Raw genomic sequence first — 16,627 nt, 5'->3', positions numbered from 1 at the left:
AAATGCTCAGCCACCTACTGATTATTTATCATAGATGGCAAATTTCTACATCATCCTTATGATCAGGTCATGGAGTCATGGCAAGAGTGTCTCTTCTCTGGGGCCCTACTGACCGCGTCTTTTTTTTACTTTGATTAAACATAAATCTATTTAGGAAATACACAGCACGTAAATTCTGACACAAGGCCGCTCTAAAAGACAGGTGGATAAGTCAAGTAGTGATATAAGAGACGCTTTAAGGCTCTTATCATTTCATCTTAAAATGTTCTTAGGTTCAGCAACCCACCGTCTTGGATGTAGTTGATAAGGATGTGTTACAGATTGCCATGGGTGCACTGGGCGGTACTGGAGACATCCTGGCGGTGGCGCTATGCCGGCACGCGTGAGCAAGGTCACACGGTGTACCATTCTGCTGTGTGCGCCCCTCAAACGCTGCTGCTGCCGCCGTCGCCCTCTCTTCTCCACACTGTCGCACAACCATGGCGGACAGCGCAAGCGAGAGCGACACCGACGGAGCTGGGAGCAGCTCGGCCACCCCGATGTCGTCCTCCGCTTCAAATTCGGGGAAACCGAGCATAGTCATTTCACAGTTTCGTTTGGAGGAATTGACGAACCGCCTGGCCTCCCTACAGCAAGAAAATAAAGTTCTTAAAATTGAGCTGGAGACGTTCAAACTCAAGTGCAAAGCCCTGCAGGAGGAGAATCGGGACCTCCGCAAAGCTAGCGTCACCATTGTGAGTAACGGCAGCTGGCTAACTAGCTAGATGCTATCACGCCACTTACTATATTGTATTTGTCAGTAAGTTAACTGTGGCTGGTGCTGTTTGTTTAGTGCTAACTAGTCCATGTTGACACATTTAATGTATTCCATGGAAAGGTTATCTGTATATGAACACAACATTCTGGTGTTTTGCTAGCTCCACTAATATTAGCTAGCTAGCGTTAGTTGGATATGTTGCTAATTTAGCCAGCGGGCTAACGTTTGCTAGCTGGTTTTTGCAGAGATAGCCAGCTAGTTTGCTTTGTTTTGTTTTCCGCTGCTAATCTTGGCTAATATTAGCTCCACGGCGAACGTCATGTTAAAAGGCGTTAAAAATTAGGTGGGCACCTCACGATGCAAGTTACCTGACTGATGTTAGCTATTTGGTCAGCTGATTACTCACTGCTAAACATTGTCACCACGTTATGTCCAACAAGGATAAGGTAACCGACTATGAAATAAATAACCCAGCCGCAGCACTGGCATAGACCGATGCGTCATATGTCTTCATGCTCGGTTAATCAGTCTCAGCTTCATAAAATGTGTAACCGATCTGTTGGATAGATGCGCAGGCCAAACTTAGCGAGCTAGCTAAATACCTGGCTCTAATGTTGGCAAATCAGCCACACTGCACCCAGTCCACCCTAATGTGAGGCTTAACTAGTTGTTCGGTTTCTATTGTCCTTCTCATTGTTTTGAGCTACTAACATATTCTTTCTGCTTGCAAAACAGAATTTAGCTTTGAGGGCAGTGGAGAATGAGGGTGGATAATTTGAGACTGGTGCTAACAAGGACAGACGTATCATCACACTGTAATGCTAGCTGTTGTAGCTGCCCAAACACATTTCCTTAGTGCACCCATGTTTCACTCTTTCCCTTGCTGTCAGTCACCCATTACTGCAATGTCTCTTGAGTCATTAGGGAAAATTCTGCTTCCTCTTTGGCTGACACACTTCACTGCAGCAGATTTGGTTGGGTGGTGTACTTGTGTTTGTAGTATATCTAAATGCACTTTTGGCTGTTACAATTTATTCAGGATAAAAGTGAAAATCACAGTTTGATCTGCAAGACCTAAGAGTCTAATTTACTGATGTTTGCCTCTACCATTGTTTCCCATTTGTTTCCATCCCACAGCAAGCAAGAGCAGAGCAGGAGGAGGAATTTATCAGCAACACCTTGTTTAAGAAGATCCAGGCCCTCCAGAAGGAGAAGGAGACCTTAGCAGTCAACTATGAGAAGGAGGAGGAATTTCTCACCAATGAACTGTCAAGGAAACTCATGCAAGTGAGTGGGAACAAGATTCGAAATACCAGTTTTTACCTCACTGGTTGTAGTTGCTTATACCGGGGACAATGGAAGATAGTCTAACATCAGTTTGAACCTTCACCCTGTTTGATGACTTATTATATTGATAACAAACATCACTGTGGTACAGAGTTTTTCCTACTGTTCTATTATGCTCTATAAAGTTTTTGGCTGCAGTATTGTCAAGCATGTTCAGCATAAGTTCGCTGGGTGTGTGTCTGCACACCACCTCATGTATGAGCGTGCGGCAGCTAATGCATTATCATCAATTGTCCTGGTACTTGCCTGAAGCCTGGAAAGGCTCAAGATGACTTCACTGCGGCTGCTAGCTACTAGAAATGACTCTCAAATTACTCTCATCGCGTCTGTCGGTTATTTGGTTCAGTCTGTTTTCCACATCTTATTTTCCTAACTGCAGAACACACAGCACATGCATGCACACTCTCACACTTTGAATGGCTAGCTGTATGCATCCTAATGGTTTGTTGATATGTCGAGAAGTGGGAATTTGAAAGGGACATCAGCAGACCCTTGTTAAGGTCATGTAGATGAACTTTTGTTGTCTTGCCTTCTCACTTAACATGAAACAAACCTGTGCCTGCCTCTGCCTGTAGACTTTGATGTGACATATGGCCCATAGTGTGTGTATGTGTATGCTTTTATACATGGGCATGTGTTTTACTTTTGTGATGATAGAGTAAGAATTGAGCAAATGTGGTCATTTATTTTACTGGGTGTTGAAATGCTCCTCTGAGGAAACACTTTTGAAAATGATTTTGTGTGACCTGCGTTTTCCCCACCATTACTTTTGAAGATGGACTTATTAACTGAAGTCATCTACAGTTGGAGTAATAAAAGGAAAAGCTCTCGCACAGTTACCATTATATACAGTATGTACACACATTCACACATTGCCACTGTGCTGGTGTTGCTTACAAATGGCCTCTACTTGAAGGACACAAGAACCCAAGTGGAATAAAATATCTCTGCAAGGTGTCCATAGGCTGAAAATGAACAGATATATTTTCACACACACTTGGGCATAGTTGCCACTCACAGTACAGTGGTGTGGAGCCCTGGTATAGAGTAACTAGTAATTGTATTCGCTAAAGGGAGGCACATTATCGAAACAATTTCTAATTAATTGTCTAATTGTTAATTAGAAGAATTTTGGCTGCACTGGGTGTGGCAAAACTTGGTGGCCTGTTCTTTCAGTCAGGATACTACAAGCATTCAACTCTATGTGAATGCAGTCATTGTAAGTTAAAATAAACTGTGTTGTTTTGAGGTATTCTCGTTGTTTCTGGTCGTAGCATAATGGAAATTGTTATTTTTTCTCTTTCCAGTCTTTTCCCATAAATGAATTTGCATCCCTTTTCCCGTAATGAGTAATCACTTATATAATCTATCACACAGCCGTCCCGTTTTGAATCAGTGCTGAGCCGCACCCTTTCTTTGTATTGGTGAGCTGCCAGAGGTGGTTACTTTAGTTGCCAAATCATTATTTTGCACTGTTTATTCCTCTGAGAAGTTAAGCCATGATTCAGGAGGAATTGTGACATTGGCTTCCCATTTTGCTACACTCTCAATGTGTAAGCTAAATGTGATGATCTGACACCAGTGTGTTTGTTCACTGTGGTCATCAAATTGTTTTTATATGACTCACCATGAGCCTCTTCTTGTGCTCTTGCTCCTCTCCCTTCTCTCTCATCGCTGTGGTTTCATTCACCCCCTCTTCTTTTCCTCTGTCCATGCACTTTCCTCCCCTTGTCCATCCTAGCTCCAGCATGAGAAGGCAGAGTTGGAGCAGCATTTGGAACAGGAACAAGAGTTCCAGGTTAACAAGCTCATGAAAAAGATCAAGAAGATGGAGAATGAAACCATCTCAAAGCAACTAACCCTGGAACAGGTATGCTTAACATGGTAGAGTAAAAAGATTTCAGGATCCAGTATGGTACAGTATATCCCTGACTTTGTGTGTCCAGTTGTTGTAGTAGTGTCAGACGCTAAAATTTCACCACCCTTACTTTTTCCCACTGAATGTTAGCTGGAAAGAACATTTTGGTCTGTGGCTGGGTCAAACCTGTGTGTGCTGAAGCCACACCATAATATTTCCATGCTATGATGACAGGATTTTTCTGTAGATGTGCTTGCATGCATTCATTGTTGTTCACTCATGAATGTATGTGTCTGAATGATGCTTATGTTATGCTACTGTGCATTTTGCCCAAATGGAGATGTAACCAAATGACATGTTCACCAAAAACTGTGACCTAATTTCACCACAAAAAACAATACTGAACAGCTTATTTTATTTTTAGGGTTATTTTATATATAGACTATGCTGCTTTGTTGTTTTTCTACCATGTGGCTCTTTCACATGCCAACATAGGGACTAAAGCTTGGTTTTGCAGTACAGTGTACTTCTGTGCAGTCCTGTGAATGTTTTCCAACGTCAAGGTTTTTCTATCTCTGAACGTCACTCCTCTCTCATACTTTTATTCTCTAGTTGAGGCGGGAGAAGATCGACCTTGAGAACACATTAGAGCAGGAACAAGAAGCCCTGGTCAACAGACTGTGGAAACGCATGGACAAACTGGAGGCTGAAAAAAGGTGTGGAATGATCTTATATGTGTCAACCCATTCAGTATCTACAAATGGTAGATGTTTTAGAATCTGCTACTTGTGGGCCTGAATTCAAAGCTTGTTTTACACCCATATTCATACTTGAACAAATTTGAAAGCCAAAACCTCTTCAGTAATATTAGCAAATGGGTCAAAGACTCTAACTTACATTTTCCATAGCTTTCACCCACATCTTGTTGCTTTCATCAATGGATCATCTGTTGCTCAACAAATCTTTAAATTAGTCAATAGTTTCACTAGTAGCGCTTATTAAAAATATAAAGCCTGATGGGTTGGCTGTGACGCATAGTCTATAAAAACGCTCTGCTCATGTTCTGTGTAATATTTTTATCTTGGCTTAAAACTTATAAAACTTATCTTAAAGCTGTCCTGCAGTGCTCTGCTTTCCCAAAGATGTTTCCATTTAAATTAGGGTAGACACAATATCTTGACATGGCCAAACAGCAAATTTCAGCAATATTTTGGTAAAAATTACAAAATCGTTGTCATATTTCAGTCTATCTTGACTGGACTGATAATGCTTCTGTGTAAGTATACCCAATATTTCATGTCCCTTTTCTGTGTCTGACAGAAACGGGCCCAGTCAGAGGCACACATAAAATGCCTGTCTGTCACTCTAAACAAATGACTAAGCTGCTATTATGCAGAATGATGCAGAGTAAAATTACCAGTGATCGACTAACAGTAGCTTTTTGTTCTAGGTAACAGATTTTCAGGGTAATGGTTTTTAGCGGAGTAACATCCTGAAGGCCTGATTATGTATGTAAATTGTCGGTAATTTCAGAGCCATTTTCAATCCAAATTTGCTGTAAAAGAGGAAGGGTTGAAAAGGTTCAAAAGTTTTCATTTTTGAGAATAAAATAGGTTGTCTTATAGTTGTAAAGTCTAGGCTTTTGTTAAGACCCATGTTAAAGCTAGGGATCTTAAATGTATTTTATTTTAAATAGCTGGTCACCATGCCGATTATTTCAGTTGATGAATTACAGTAACATTGGGATTTGTTTGTTTCCTAAACTAGAATCCTTCAGGAGAAGTTGGACCAGCCTGTATCAGCTCCTCCCTCCCCAAGAGATGTTTCCATGGAGATAGACTCGCCAGAGAACATGATGCGGCATATCCGCTTCCTGAAGAATGAGGTGGAGAGGCTTAAGAAAAGCCTGCGCACCACTGAGCTGCAGCGTAAGTGGCCTCTCAACTTGTCACATGATCCATGGGGGTGTGGGCTCTGAAATGGCAGATGTTGATTAAGTGTTGATTAAGGATGTGATTGGTAAAACTGATCCTTAGATAAGCAGTGAAGGGCAAATTCAACCTAAACCCAGGCTTGGCTTTTTTACATTGACATGAAAGAACTGGATACTTTCTGGCTTTGTGGTGACATAGTTTACAGCCTCGTTACCTCCTTGTCATTCACTGGTCACATTACACCCAAAGACATCCAAGACTACACAGTGGTCAGCGACAAGCTTTGTCTTGATGTTGTTGATTCTCTGAAAGGTCTTAGCCCTGAAGATATTCTGTCTCATTGTTCTGAGTATTTATTATTGGTGTTGTTACTTTGAGTTTGACTTGTGTGAGCCTCAGACGAGGCAGAAGGTTTTTTTCTTGTGAAAAGCCCATCTATTGAGTATTATCATTGTTACTTACTATTATTAGTAGTATTATTAGAATTATTAATATAGCAAGTTACGCCTCCACTCCATCTGTAGAAAGTTGTGAACTAGAAACAAGCGACACAGATGTAAATACTACACCTTACTACACTAAAGATAAAACATTAAGGGTAAATTTAGTGTCATTTTCTAAAGAGCTCAAGTGCTGATAATGTCCAACAAAATTCTCAACCCTAGTCTGCACTATATATTACATTAATACTGCGTGGAAATACAGTTGCAAGAAGGCACCATTCGTGTCCATGGTGCCTTCAAGGATGTTTTGGGGGATTGTTGTGAACTGTGATCTTGTTGATGCATTCAAGAGCACGCCAACATCTGAGACTATTTTAAGAGTAACATTTTAAATGCATAAAATTACCATATTTACAATATCTGTTTCATGACTTCTACACTTACTGACACTTTGTCTCATGGTTTTTATGTGACAATATAGATGGTTAATAAAATTTGTGATGAGATGATGTAACACTAGGTTGTCTTAAACACTAATGGCAAGCGGCTATGCCTCTGGAGGTTGAGCAGTTTGTCCACTAATAGGATGGTTGGTTCCTGATTCCTGGCTCGTCCAGTCCGCATGTGTCCTGCTGTATGCACTATGTTTTGAGTGGTTGGTAGGACTAGAAAAGCATTTACCATTTAATGCACCAAGAAGGAGTTTACAAAACAGTTACAGCTGTACCCTTTCTTATCATATGCTGAGAAGATACTTAGACCATAAATGTAAACAAATGTTCTCTGTGATTGATGGGCAATATTATAGAAGTTTCATGTCTATGAAAGTAGATTTCAATACATTAAATTGTAAATAAAATTCAGTGCATGTAAAATTCAGGTTTAAATTGTGTTCAGTGAGGTGATGACAGCATTTCTTGGATCATGAGAGTTCTGTGGGGCAAATTATTGAATGGCAAGAACAATAGAAAACCAAAAGATCCTCACAGCCCCTGCCTTCTGGTGACATAACTTGTTTTAACATTTCAGGGAGAATAATTTATTTTCAGGAGCCACTGACTTGACTGACTGGTTAGTTCAGAAAGAAGCTCGATAGACAGGCACAATAGATCCTGCCTCTCGCAAAATTATCTAGTAATTGAAACAAAAGAATCAGAACTGTTATGCAGTTTTTTTATATTGATGTCTATGACAGTGCATTGACATTTGAACACTTATTTTCATAGCATGTAACACAATGTACTAAACTATCTCCTCCCAGTGCCTCTTAATGAACATGTCACTGATTAGTCCCACCTGTCTTAATATACTCCTCCCACCATCACTCTACTTTGTCTCTTTAAAACATGAGGCCACTCAGGAAGGCATGTGGTACTAGGAAGAGGAATCCATATTAGGCCATTGCATTATGAACGGTGCTTGCGGACACATTGAAAACAGCTTCTAGCACAGCAGTAAACACCATTATGTTGAAGTTAATAACCCTTATTTGTTCAGACAGTCAGATGTGTCGATTCAGCTTAAGCCAAGAAATTAATTGATGGAGATAAATTTTAAAGTTTAAACACTTGTCTGGGATGGTCCCTCAACACTGTGTAGTCTATGCTTTGTTTTTTCCACTAGAGGGAGCCATCAGTCTAACCTTTAACACAATGTTCTGAGAAGCTGAGACAAGTAGCAAGACAGCAATGCTACTGGAAACAATTACATCATCATGATGGTGCTTTACTGATGATCTATTGTTAGTAGAGGTTGTCTTCAACGGGCTTTCACCTTCTTTTTTGGAAAGCAAACATTTTACTGCACAAACTGAATTGTGCTTGTAGGTCTTAGGAGGATATTGTGCTGCATCTGAAGTTTTTAGATAGCCCCTTTTATTTTTATTTGTTTTTTATTTTACAAGAAGATCAATGTTGGTGTTTATGTTGATATACAGTGGCCACGAAGTGGATATCTCAACTGATGTCAGTTCTGCATGTGCCCTCTCAGATACAGAGAAGCGTGCCCAGTACATAGAGGAGGAGCGACACATGAGGGAGGAGAACATCCGACTGCAGAGGAAGCTTCAGAGAGAGATGGAGCGCAGGGAGGCCCTGTGCAGACAACTGTCAGAGAGTGAATCCAGTCTGGAGATGGACGATGAGAGGTAAAGAATGGGACACACGATAAGGGCAGATTTACAAAAATGGCACAATAACACTGGGGTACAAAACCACATGTGTTAGGAAATCAAGGCAAATGGCTGAGAGAGACTTCATCTTGTTAAATGGCTTGGCCTGTGCACTGGAGTATAATGTTGCAGAGTGGCTGGAGAGGCATTTGGCTCCATTGGCCATTTACACTGCTGACATGGCTGATTGGATGAAGGGGGCCTGAACCTGTCAGAATGAAAAGATGAAGGAACAAAAGAGTGAGAGATGCAAAAGACAACAAGCATGTGTGCCACCTCAGCATGCAACAGTCACTCTTGTAATTGCCAGTATTTGTCAGTGTTGTATAGGCTTTCTTTGTGATTAGCAAGGTAACAACATGGTGCCCATTAACCAAAGCTGTTGTCTGCATGTCACAACCCACTCTGTGTTTTTTCTTACAATCATAAAATGAATGTTGTGAATCCTAAATACTGCCATACAGTTTGCTTCACGCACCAGTGTTAACATAGGCAAAGATGAAAATCATTAACAGTAGCATAGTTTAATTCTACCAGATCTGTGTTATCTTGATAGAATGGAAAAGAAGCTATCAGGATCATTTACGCCAAAGCCTTTTTAAACTTTGTGTGATCCCTTTTACTACTGGTAGTCATTACCCTAATTGCGCAAGTTGTATCCAGATGGTCCCCCTGTCTAAAATCAAGACAAGACTGTGTTTGCTGTGATGACTCTTAAGCTTGACAAAAAACTGCTCTTTCCCCCTTAGTATGAGATCTTCTTGCAGGGTTCAGTATTGTTTCTCTTTAACATTTATTATTAGGTTTATGCTCCTGTTTTTGGATCACCTAGTAATATTGTAGCTTATAAAAGATGTTTTGTAATATATATAATTTAAAATACTAATATAATATAATTTTAACATGTTACCACTTGCGTAGGTACCATAATTAAGCTTGATTTTTCTTATCATCACCATATTAACAGAACAGTTTTAAATAAATGGTATTTGAAGGCACATGTACATAAACCTGTAGGATTCTTCATTGATTTCTCTTTTTCAGAGACTTGAAAAATTTGAGGGTATGGCAGCTGAATGAAAACAACATAATATAATGATAAATAATACTGTGTCTTATTTTCATGTTGCCATACATGAATCATACTTGATTTTCATAAACTGCTCTTCTCACCCTCTCAGGTACTTCAATGAGATGTCTGCACAGGGCTTGCGAGCAAGGACTGTGTCCAGCCCTATTCCCTACACCCCCTCCCCCAGCTCCAGCCGACCCATATCACCTGGTAGGTACTTTTGAGATGGCCTCTGTCCAAGTAATACTGCAGTCCACAGGGTATATTATGTCACTGGGAATGGCCAACACGATAATAAAAAGCACCTTTCATATCAGTTGATATGACTTGTTGCCAGCACACACTATCTTTGTTACAAAGTTTACCATTAATACCCATTATATCTTGCAATGCTCCTAACAAGTTCATTCTTTTGATTAAAATTCATAATAGAGAATGACACAGACTCAGTGCATCTGCTGAATTATTAAACTCAAAACCAAATAACAAAAACATGGTTACTTTTTTTTTAGATTTATCAGATATTTAAGAAAGTCTTTAAAGGATTCACTCAGAACGGTTGTACTCCTGCTGTTGTTTATATTACTGCAGGTAATAATGAATTGTTTGATATCTGCAACAAAAGCAATTTAAAGCAAGTTAATACTGAGTGACTGAGCATATGTTACAGCGTGTCAGAGAGGGTTTCACAGATGGAGCACTAGAGGTGCTGCTGCTGCTCAGCTAACATGCTGCTCATTCTTCGCCTTCTGTGTAGACACAGAGTTAGAAAATACATTTAAGCCCTGGATGTTTAAATCCTAGAGCCCTAATGGCAAATGCAATTCAGAGGAAATTAAGACATGTTTGGTGTGATTCAGTAAAATGTCAGATTATAGCCTCAATGTTTTTGCTTAGTGATGAAACAGACCTGAGATTCCAAAGCACCTCTGTTTCTGTTCTGTCTAGGATGAAATAATTATGCAACTGGTGTTAAGAAGAGAAATTGCTGTACTTTGACTCTCAGTCAAATCTAATGACTTTATAAAAAAGTACATACAGTATGTACAACTTACTCTTCCTGTCTGCCCCCACTCTGTCACAGGTCTCTCATATGGCAGCCACACAGTTGGCTTCACCCCTCCAGCTACACTGTCCAGAGCTGCCATCTCCCACTATAACACTCCTGCCCTGCACGTCCACGGAAGCTCCTCTCACGCCGTAGCGGTAAGTAACATCCACCCACACATCCTTGACCAAACATCTCTTAAATAGTGAGTTTTTCAAGATGTCACAGGTGTTTGTTTCAATTTTTACTAGGATTTCTTGTTGGATGGAGTTTGCAACCCAAAGCTCAAATATTTATTTCAAAGAGATCTAATCACAGTTTTAGTTGCTCCAGTTTAGATATAAAAATACAGGTGAACAATCAACAAGTATCATTTTTCTATTGAATTTTCTTTTGCTGGACCATAACAGAGCGGCCAGCCCTATAAACGTGAATGTCATTCATGCCTGACTGAAGGATAGAGTTGAGTGATCAACTTATTCCATTGGTCAGCTGAATGCCACCAGACTATGTCATGAAGTTAGAACATCGTTCATTCAGCCGAGTTTTCCAGTTGCTCTTTCAAAATGAACTGGTACAAACAGTTTCTATTACTGTGGTGCTTAAATCCTGCAGTGTAGCCAGAAGTGACTGCTGGTTAACACGTAGTCTTAACTGGCTGCGTTTCAGTTACAGCATATGTGAGCAGAGAGGGTAGAAGAGAAACAAACAGATAAAGTGCTGAAACCGAATGACACTAGGCAAATACTGTGCAGTGATATCAATTGTTTACCGTGGTTCCACAACAGTTGTTAACTATGCCCTTAGTTTCACACATTGAACCATACATGGTCTAGCCAAATACTAGGGTGTGACTTAGTCTTGTATATTGTAAAATTGCTTGCAAAATGTATTATATTTTACCAGGGATGTAAAGCAAAATGTGTCCCAATAGAAATGATAAATAAATTAGATTTTAATTGTGACCTCAGTCGTGCCCCATAGTAGGCACAGAGAGAAGGCCAGTAGAGGCTGACAGGGCCAGTAAAAACTATAGATTTTTTTGATGGTCCACCTGCCCACTGATGTGATAGCCCACTGGGATTTTTCCCAGTATAACTGATGACCAGTCTGACATTGGTTTCACAATGCTTTGTAAAGTGATAAGCCTGAATTCTCTGACAGTATTATTTAAGGCAGAAGTGCTACCAAAATGATAAGTGTAGTATTCTCAGGGAAAAGGGGACTTATGAAATATGAGAGTAAATGACATTCAGTACGTTTACATGTACAATAATATTCCACTATTATACAAATATGACAGTATTCAGAATTTGTTGTCATGTTAACAGCATATTGTGTTTGGATATTCCAAATTTTTTCAGAATTTAGCAATTTGCAATTAAGACATGTGGGCTATACCAATATCATTCAGGTTTTATGAACATTCTTTGGATGTGTATACAGCACATTCCAAATATGTGTCTCAGTTGGGATTTTAACAGCAGATTGCAACACACAGCCTTTTGCCTGTTTACTGTCCACCCTGTATGTTGTACACAAACCGATAAGACAACAGTTTGAAAAGCTAGGTAAAAGTGGAGGGCCCAAAAGAAAAGCCCACATTTCTGGACAGGAGGAGAAACGCACCTATTTTTGAAAAAAAAATTTAGTATATGTGCAAATAATGCTGAACTTGTGTTAGCTTGCATGCAATTTGTGTCCTTTTACACAAACCATGCTTAAATGAAGATCTGCCACTGTGTTGTTTTAGCAGTGATATTCCACACCCAGAGAACACCAAGGAGAGGTTACACAGCTGTCACCCATGTTGATCTTGATATGTGACATAGCACTTCATGTTTTGGAAAAAACACGCTCGCAGGAACAGTCTCTAGTGCTGTTAGTCAGATGGCTGTCTGTTGGTTTTAAGCCATTTTGATGATGTGATTAAAAACAACAGTGCAGAAGAAGAGTCCTCTTTGACCTGTCTCTTCTGTACTTGCTCATTACTCCTGGGTTTATGAAATACCTGTCTCACTCATTCTCATGGGAATACTGCCAGTTACGTGCTATTCAGGTCACTGTGACTTGACACCTTTGACTAATTCTTTAACCTTTTGCTAAGATTTCACAGTTTCCTACAAATGTAAATTTTTCTTTGTGCCTGTGTGACAGCCGTGGCATTATGTTTTTGTGTTGTCCGTCCGTCCCATTCTCGTTCAACAATTTCTTCAATTTGGTTCACTTGGACTCAAGGATGAACTGATTAGATGTTGGTGGTCAAAGGTCAGTGTGACCTCACAAAACACTTTTTTGGCCATAACTCAAGAGTTTATTTGCTAATTATCACACAATTGAAAACACATATTGCTAGTATGATAAAATGATGAAGTGATCATTTCGATTGTGACCATATTCCCTGCAACAGTCACAAGGTGGTAATTCTAGTTTTTCATAAATTACTTTTTTCCCTATTATAATATGTATGAATTCACCATGTGCAGATATGTGACCTAATAGGAACTGTCTCACTGCTATAATTATGTTTACTAGTGTTACACTAGTTTGAAGCGGCCACTTCAGTTTGATTACTTTATAGCAATTTGTCTTTAAACTTTTGACCAATGTTTTCTTCCATACTTAATCCTTTCCTCCCACTCTTCCGTGGTATTGTATAGCTGTGTCTGTAGTTTTCTCTTTCTCTCTTTCATTTTCTCTTGATGCATGTGGATGGTACAGACCACATCTCATCCATCATCATGCAGCCCACCCAGGAGTTAAACAGGCAAATATTTCTCTCTGGGAGATCAGAACCTCAGACAGATTAATTTTTCTCTAAACCACTTTTCTCTTTTCTCTTTTCATTCCTTTGAATGGAATTTCAGTTGTCAGGTCATTACCAATAGCTCAGTGGGGGAAACATGACTGAGTAACCTCGCCACTCAATCTTATTTTCCCTCCGATGGCTTGTAACCTAGAAAACACTGTCCAAACAAAAGTATTGTTGCAATTACCTCTATTTAACACTCCGTTATACAAATGCATGTTCTAGTTGTATCAGCCTTAAAATGAGAATAGCACCACAACTTTCTACAAACACCCCAGTTTTCTTCAAATTCCAGTTTTTGTACCAAATGTTTAGAATGCTACCATCCACTTGTTCTGTACAAGATGAGGCTCATTTGTTTTCTCTCTCCTTCTCAAACAGAGGCCCTCCCCAAGAAGAAGCACCAGCCCTGACAAATTCAAACGTCCAACGCCCCCACCCTCCCCCAACACGCACTCAGGGGCACAGCAGGCTCAGCCTCCGCTACCCCCACCAGCTCAGCCCATGGTCCAGTCCATGTCCTCCCCGGCAGCTATGTCGCAGCATGCAGCAGCAGCACAGCAGCCTCCCTCCCAGCCTTAACGCCACACACACAGTCTCTGTCTTTGCACGTGAGTGCGCCCACTGAATGCCACGACGCTACCGCAACAGCAGCTTCCATCATTACCAGCTCTGGAAGTCAAGTTTCTTACTCTTTACCAACTCCACAAAAGAAGCAGCTTCAAAAGTTTTAGAGGGGAAAGAAACAAGATGGCAGCTCAGTGAAGCTAGCCGCCTGCCAAATCCACATGTGGCGTTACTTAACTACTCTTAAAAGGAATGGATGGACAGAAAAATAATCGCTTCTGGGATTTGTAGGCCAATTATCTGTTCCACCTTCTGTCTTGTACATGTTATGTTTTTGTTTTCTTTGCTTGGGACTTTAGCTGGTTGGAATTGTTGTTGTGGCGCTTCTAAGATAGCACAAACAGCACATACAGTATGTTTCATGGTGGTGTTTTCTGATAGGTTGGATGTTTGGATCAATGGATGGATGTATGGCTAAGGAAACAGATGAATTAATAGATGGATGTGGTCGATTCTTTTCAAGCCTATAATACGACACTCGATTGCAGTAATGTCCTCCACTCCAGCTCACCCCTCCTCCTTTTGTCTCTGAAGCAGTGTCAACAATTCACCCCAACCCCAAAGTTTTAACAGCTAGGTCAGCAAGAGGTGTCATCAAAGACTGCTAGGAGTTTCTCCATTATAGGGCATTGATCAAATGGGGCACGTGCCACAGTTATTTTAGTTTCTGAAAGCGTTCAAGGTTCTGCTGCTCTTCAGTTAAAGTGAAAAAGGAAAAAAAAAACATCAAGGAGGACGGACGCTGGTACATAAACCACAGATAAATGTCGCCTTTTGAGGTGTTTAAAAATGTAGTCTGAGGTGTTACAACTTAGTCATGTACTCAGTCTCTTCTCTGCTCTTCTCTCTCTCTCTGGTGTATTTCTGAAAGCTTCTATCATCCTTATGGATATTCCTCATCAGAAAAAGGAAAAAAAACATAATGCTCTTTACACTAAATATACATACTGCTAAAACATTCTAAATGAATGGTACTGTTGAACTAAATTTCTATGTATGATTAAAGCTCTTGAGATGACAACTCCTGTTTTTAATTGTCAAATTTATGGATAGTATTTGCACTTCATTTGTAATGTGATAAGTAAGCTTTGTGTACTTCAGAACTGCTGCACGTAACAGTCTTTTCTTAATGATCGTACTTTCCCGACAGGAGACTGAGATGTGTTCCACAAGCTGAATTGAACAGATCATAACAGGTGCACAGTTTCCATATTGGATTGATCTTTTTGTGCATTTAGCTTCACTGGAATGTTTCCTTGTGGAAAATTTGACATCCCACCAAACTCCTACAGCCACTGATGGATAATGTTTGTGCCTTAAATAAATCTGCACCATAAAACCCCACACGCTATCTGGAAAGGCAGAAAAATTTTAATATTTCTTGTAATGGAAGAATTACCTTTCATGACGATTAGTGTTACATGTGCACGGAGGGATCTGAAGACGGGACACATGTGAAACTGATGTCCCAGGCTTCTCTACACTTAAGAACTGGTAAGACTTGATGTTTTATTGTTGTCTTCATGACTTAAAATGATATCTTCCTGAAATATCTCAATATCATCAGTCTGAGCTGTCCTTTTAGTTAACTTCTAATTAGCAAATGTTGGCATTCTCATTATTAAGAAGGAAATGGTGAATACATGCTACCACCATGTTTTTTCTTTTTTTTTTTTTTTCTTTTTTTTTAACAATCCTGTCATTCTGTGCCATATGCAGTTCTGCCTTCAGCCTATAACCTGTGGTCAAATATGTGGCCTTGGTTTATTATAATCTAGTATGTTCAAATTAATACTAGTTAAAATAAAGCCATGCTGCTAGCACATAACGCAAAAACAAATCAAATCAGTTCTCTCTTTATCTATTATAACACAACTACATCATGTGATAAGCCTCCTAACGCGTCGGCTCTACTGACTCATGATTTTATGCCCATATCGAACTTTCATTTCCTAGTCTACGTGGTTTTAACCGGTTCTAACTGGCTGAGAACCGGAGGAGTGTTTCATAAGTCAATCATTCCAGGATCATTTAACATGGTAAACCTTTGTGATGTGGGTGCAATAACCTGTGGAAGGAGGAGAACAGTGAAGAGATGACAATATATGCAACACATTAGGCTTCCATTAGGTCCCTACAGGTAACTGAAGCCCATGCACACATACTGTCAGTTCAAACTCAACAAGATCAAAATATACACCATCATAAGAGTGACATGAGTATATCTTTGTCCAAAGACTTGCTGTGAGTTCTGATACAACTAAAGTGGATTCCTGTGTTTTTCTACTATGTTGCAGTGTTCTCTCTTGCTGCTTGAAGCCAGCAACCTGAACTAATCCAAGCAGGAATCTGGACTGGAGGCTCAGTGTGGCCATGCTGGGTGCTAAAGTGGCCTTTCACCTCTGCAGCTTTATGGATCTAGGTGGCCGCACCAAGAGAGATTTATCCAGACTGCAGGGTGCCTCTGTGGGTTTACACCTGCCAAGCCTCTTGCGTAAATGAACTGCAGGTTGCTGCTTCTCAGGTGTCACAAAGGTGCGAGAGAAAAAAGAAAAGATACTT

General features: G+C 40.1%; 1 protein-coding gene across 2 annotated transcripts; it reads left to right on the top strand.

Annotated features, from left to right (window-relative positions):
• The first annotated feature begins 389 nt into the window (after positions 1 to 389).
• ccdc6 (coiled-coil domain containing 6) lies at positions 390 to 14,811 on the top strand. 2 transcript variants are annotated; one of them, XM_022763791.1, is made up of 10 exons: positions 390 to 734; positions 1,895 to 2,044; positions 3,846 to 3,974; positions 4,575 to 4,678; positions 5,730 to 5,890; positions 8,329 to 8,485; positions 9,691 to 9,791; positions 10,666 to 10,787; positions 13,351 to 13,396; positions 13,820 to 13,880. In XM_022763791.1, exons 1-9 carry the CDS (start codon positions 480 to 482, stop codon positions 13,390 to 13,392), a joined length of 1,221 nt encoding a protein of 406 aa, XP_022619512.1. In that variant the 5' UTR covers positions 390 to 479; the 3' UTR covers positions 13,393 to 13,396; positions 13,820 to 13,880. The 2 variants fall into 2 exon arrangements, with proteins under 2 accessions (XP_022619512.1, XP_022619511.1); XM_022763790.1 differs by lacking the exon at positions 13,351 to 13,396 and having other exon boundaries at positions 480 to 734; positions 13,820 to 14,811.
• The last annotated feature ends 1,816 nt before the right edge of the window (positions 14,812 to 16,627 follow it).

The sequence above is a fragment of the Seriola dumerili genome, unplaced genomic scaffold (genome assembly GCF_002260705.1).
Source record: "Seriola dumerili isolate Sdu_G_001 unplaced genomic scaffold, Sdu_1.0 BDQW01000478.1, whole genome shotgun sequence".
NCBI lineage: Eukaryota > Metazoa > Chordata > Actinopteri > Carangiformes > Carangidae > Seriola > Seriola dumerili.
The sequence above is the reverse complement of the archived record's forward strand: the minus strand, read 5'-3'. Positions and strand labels throughout refer to the sequence as shown.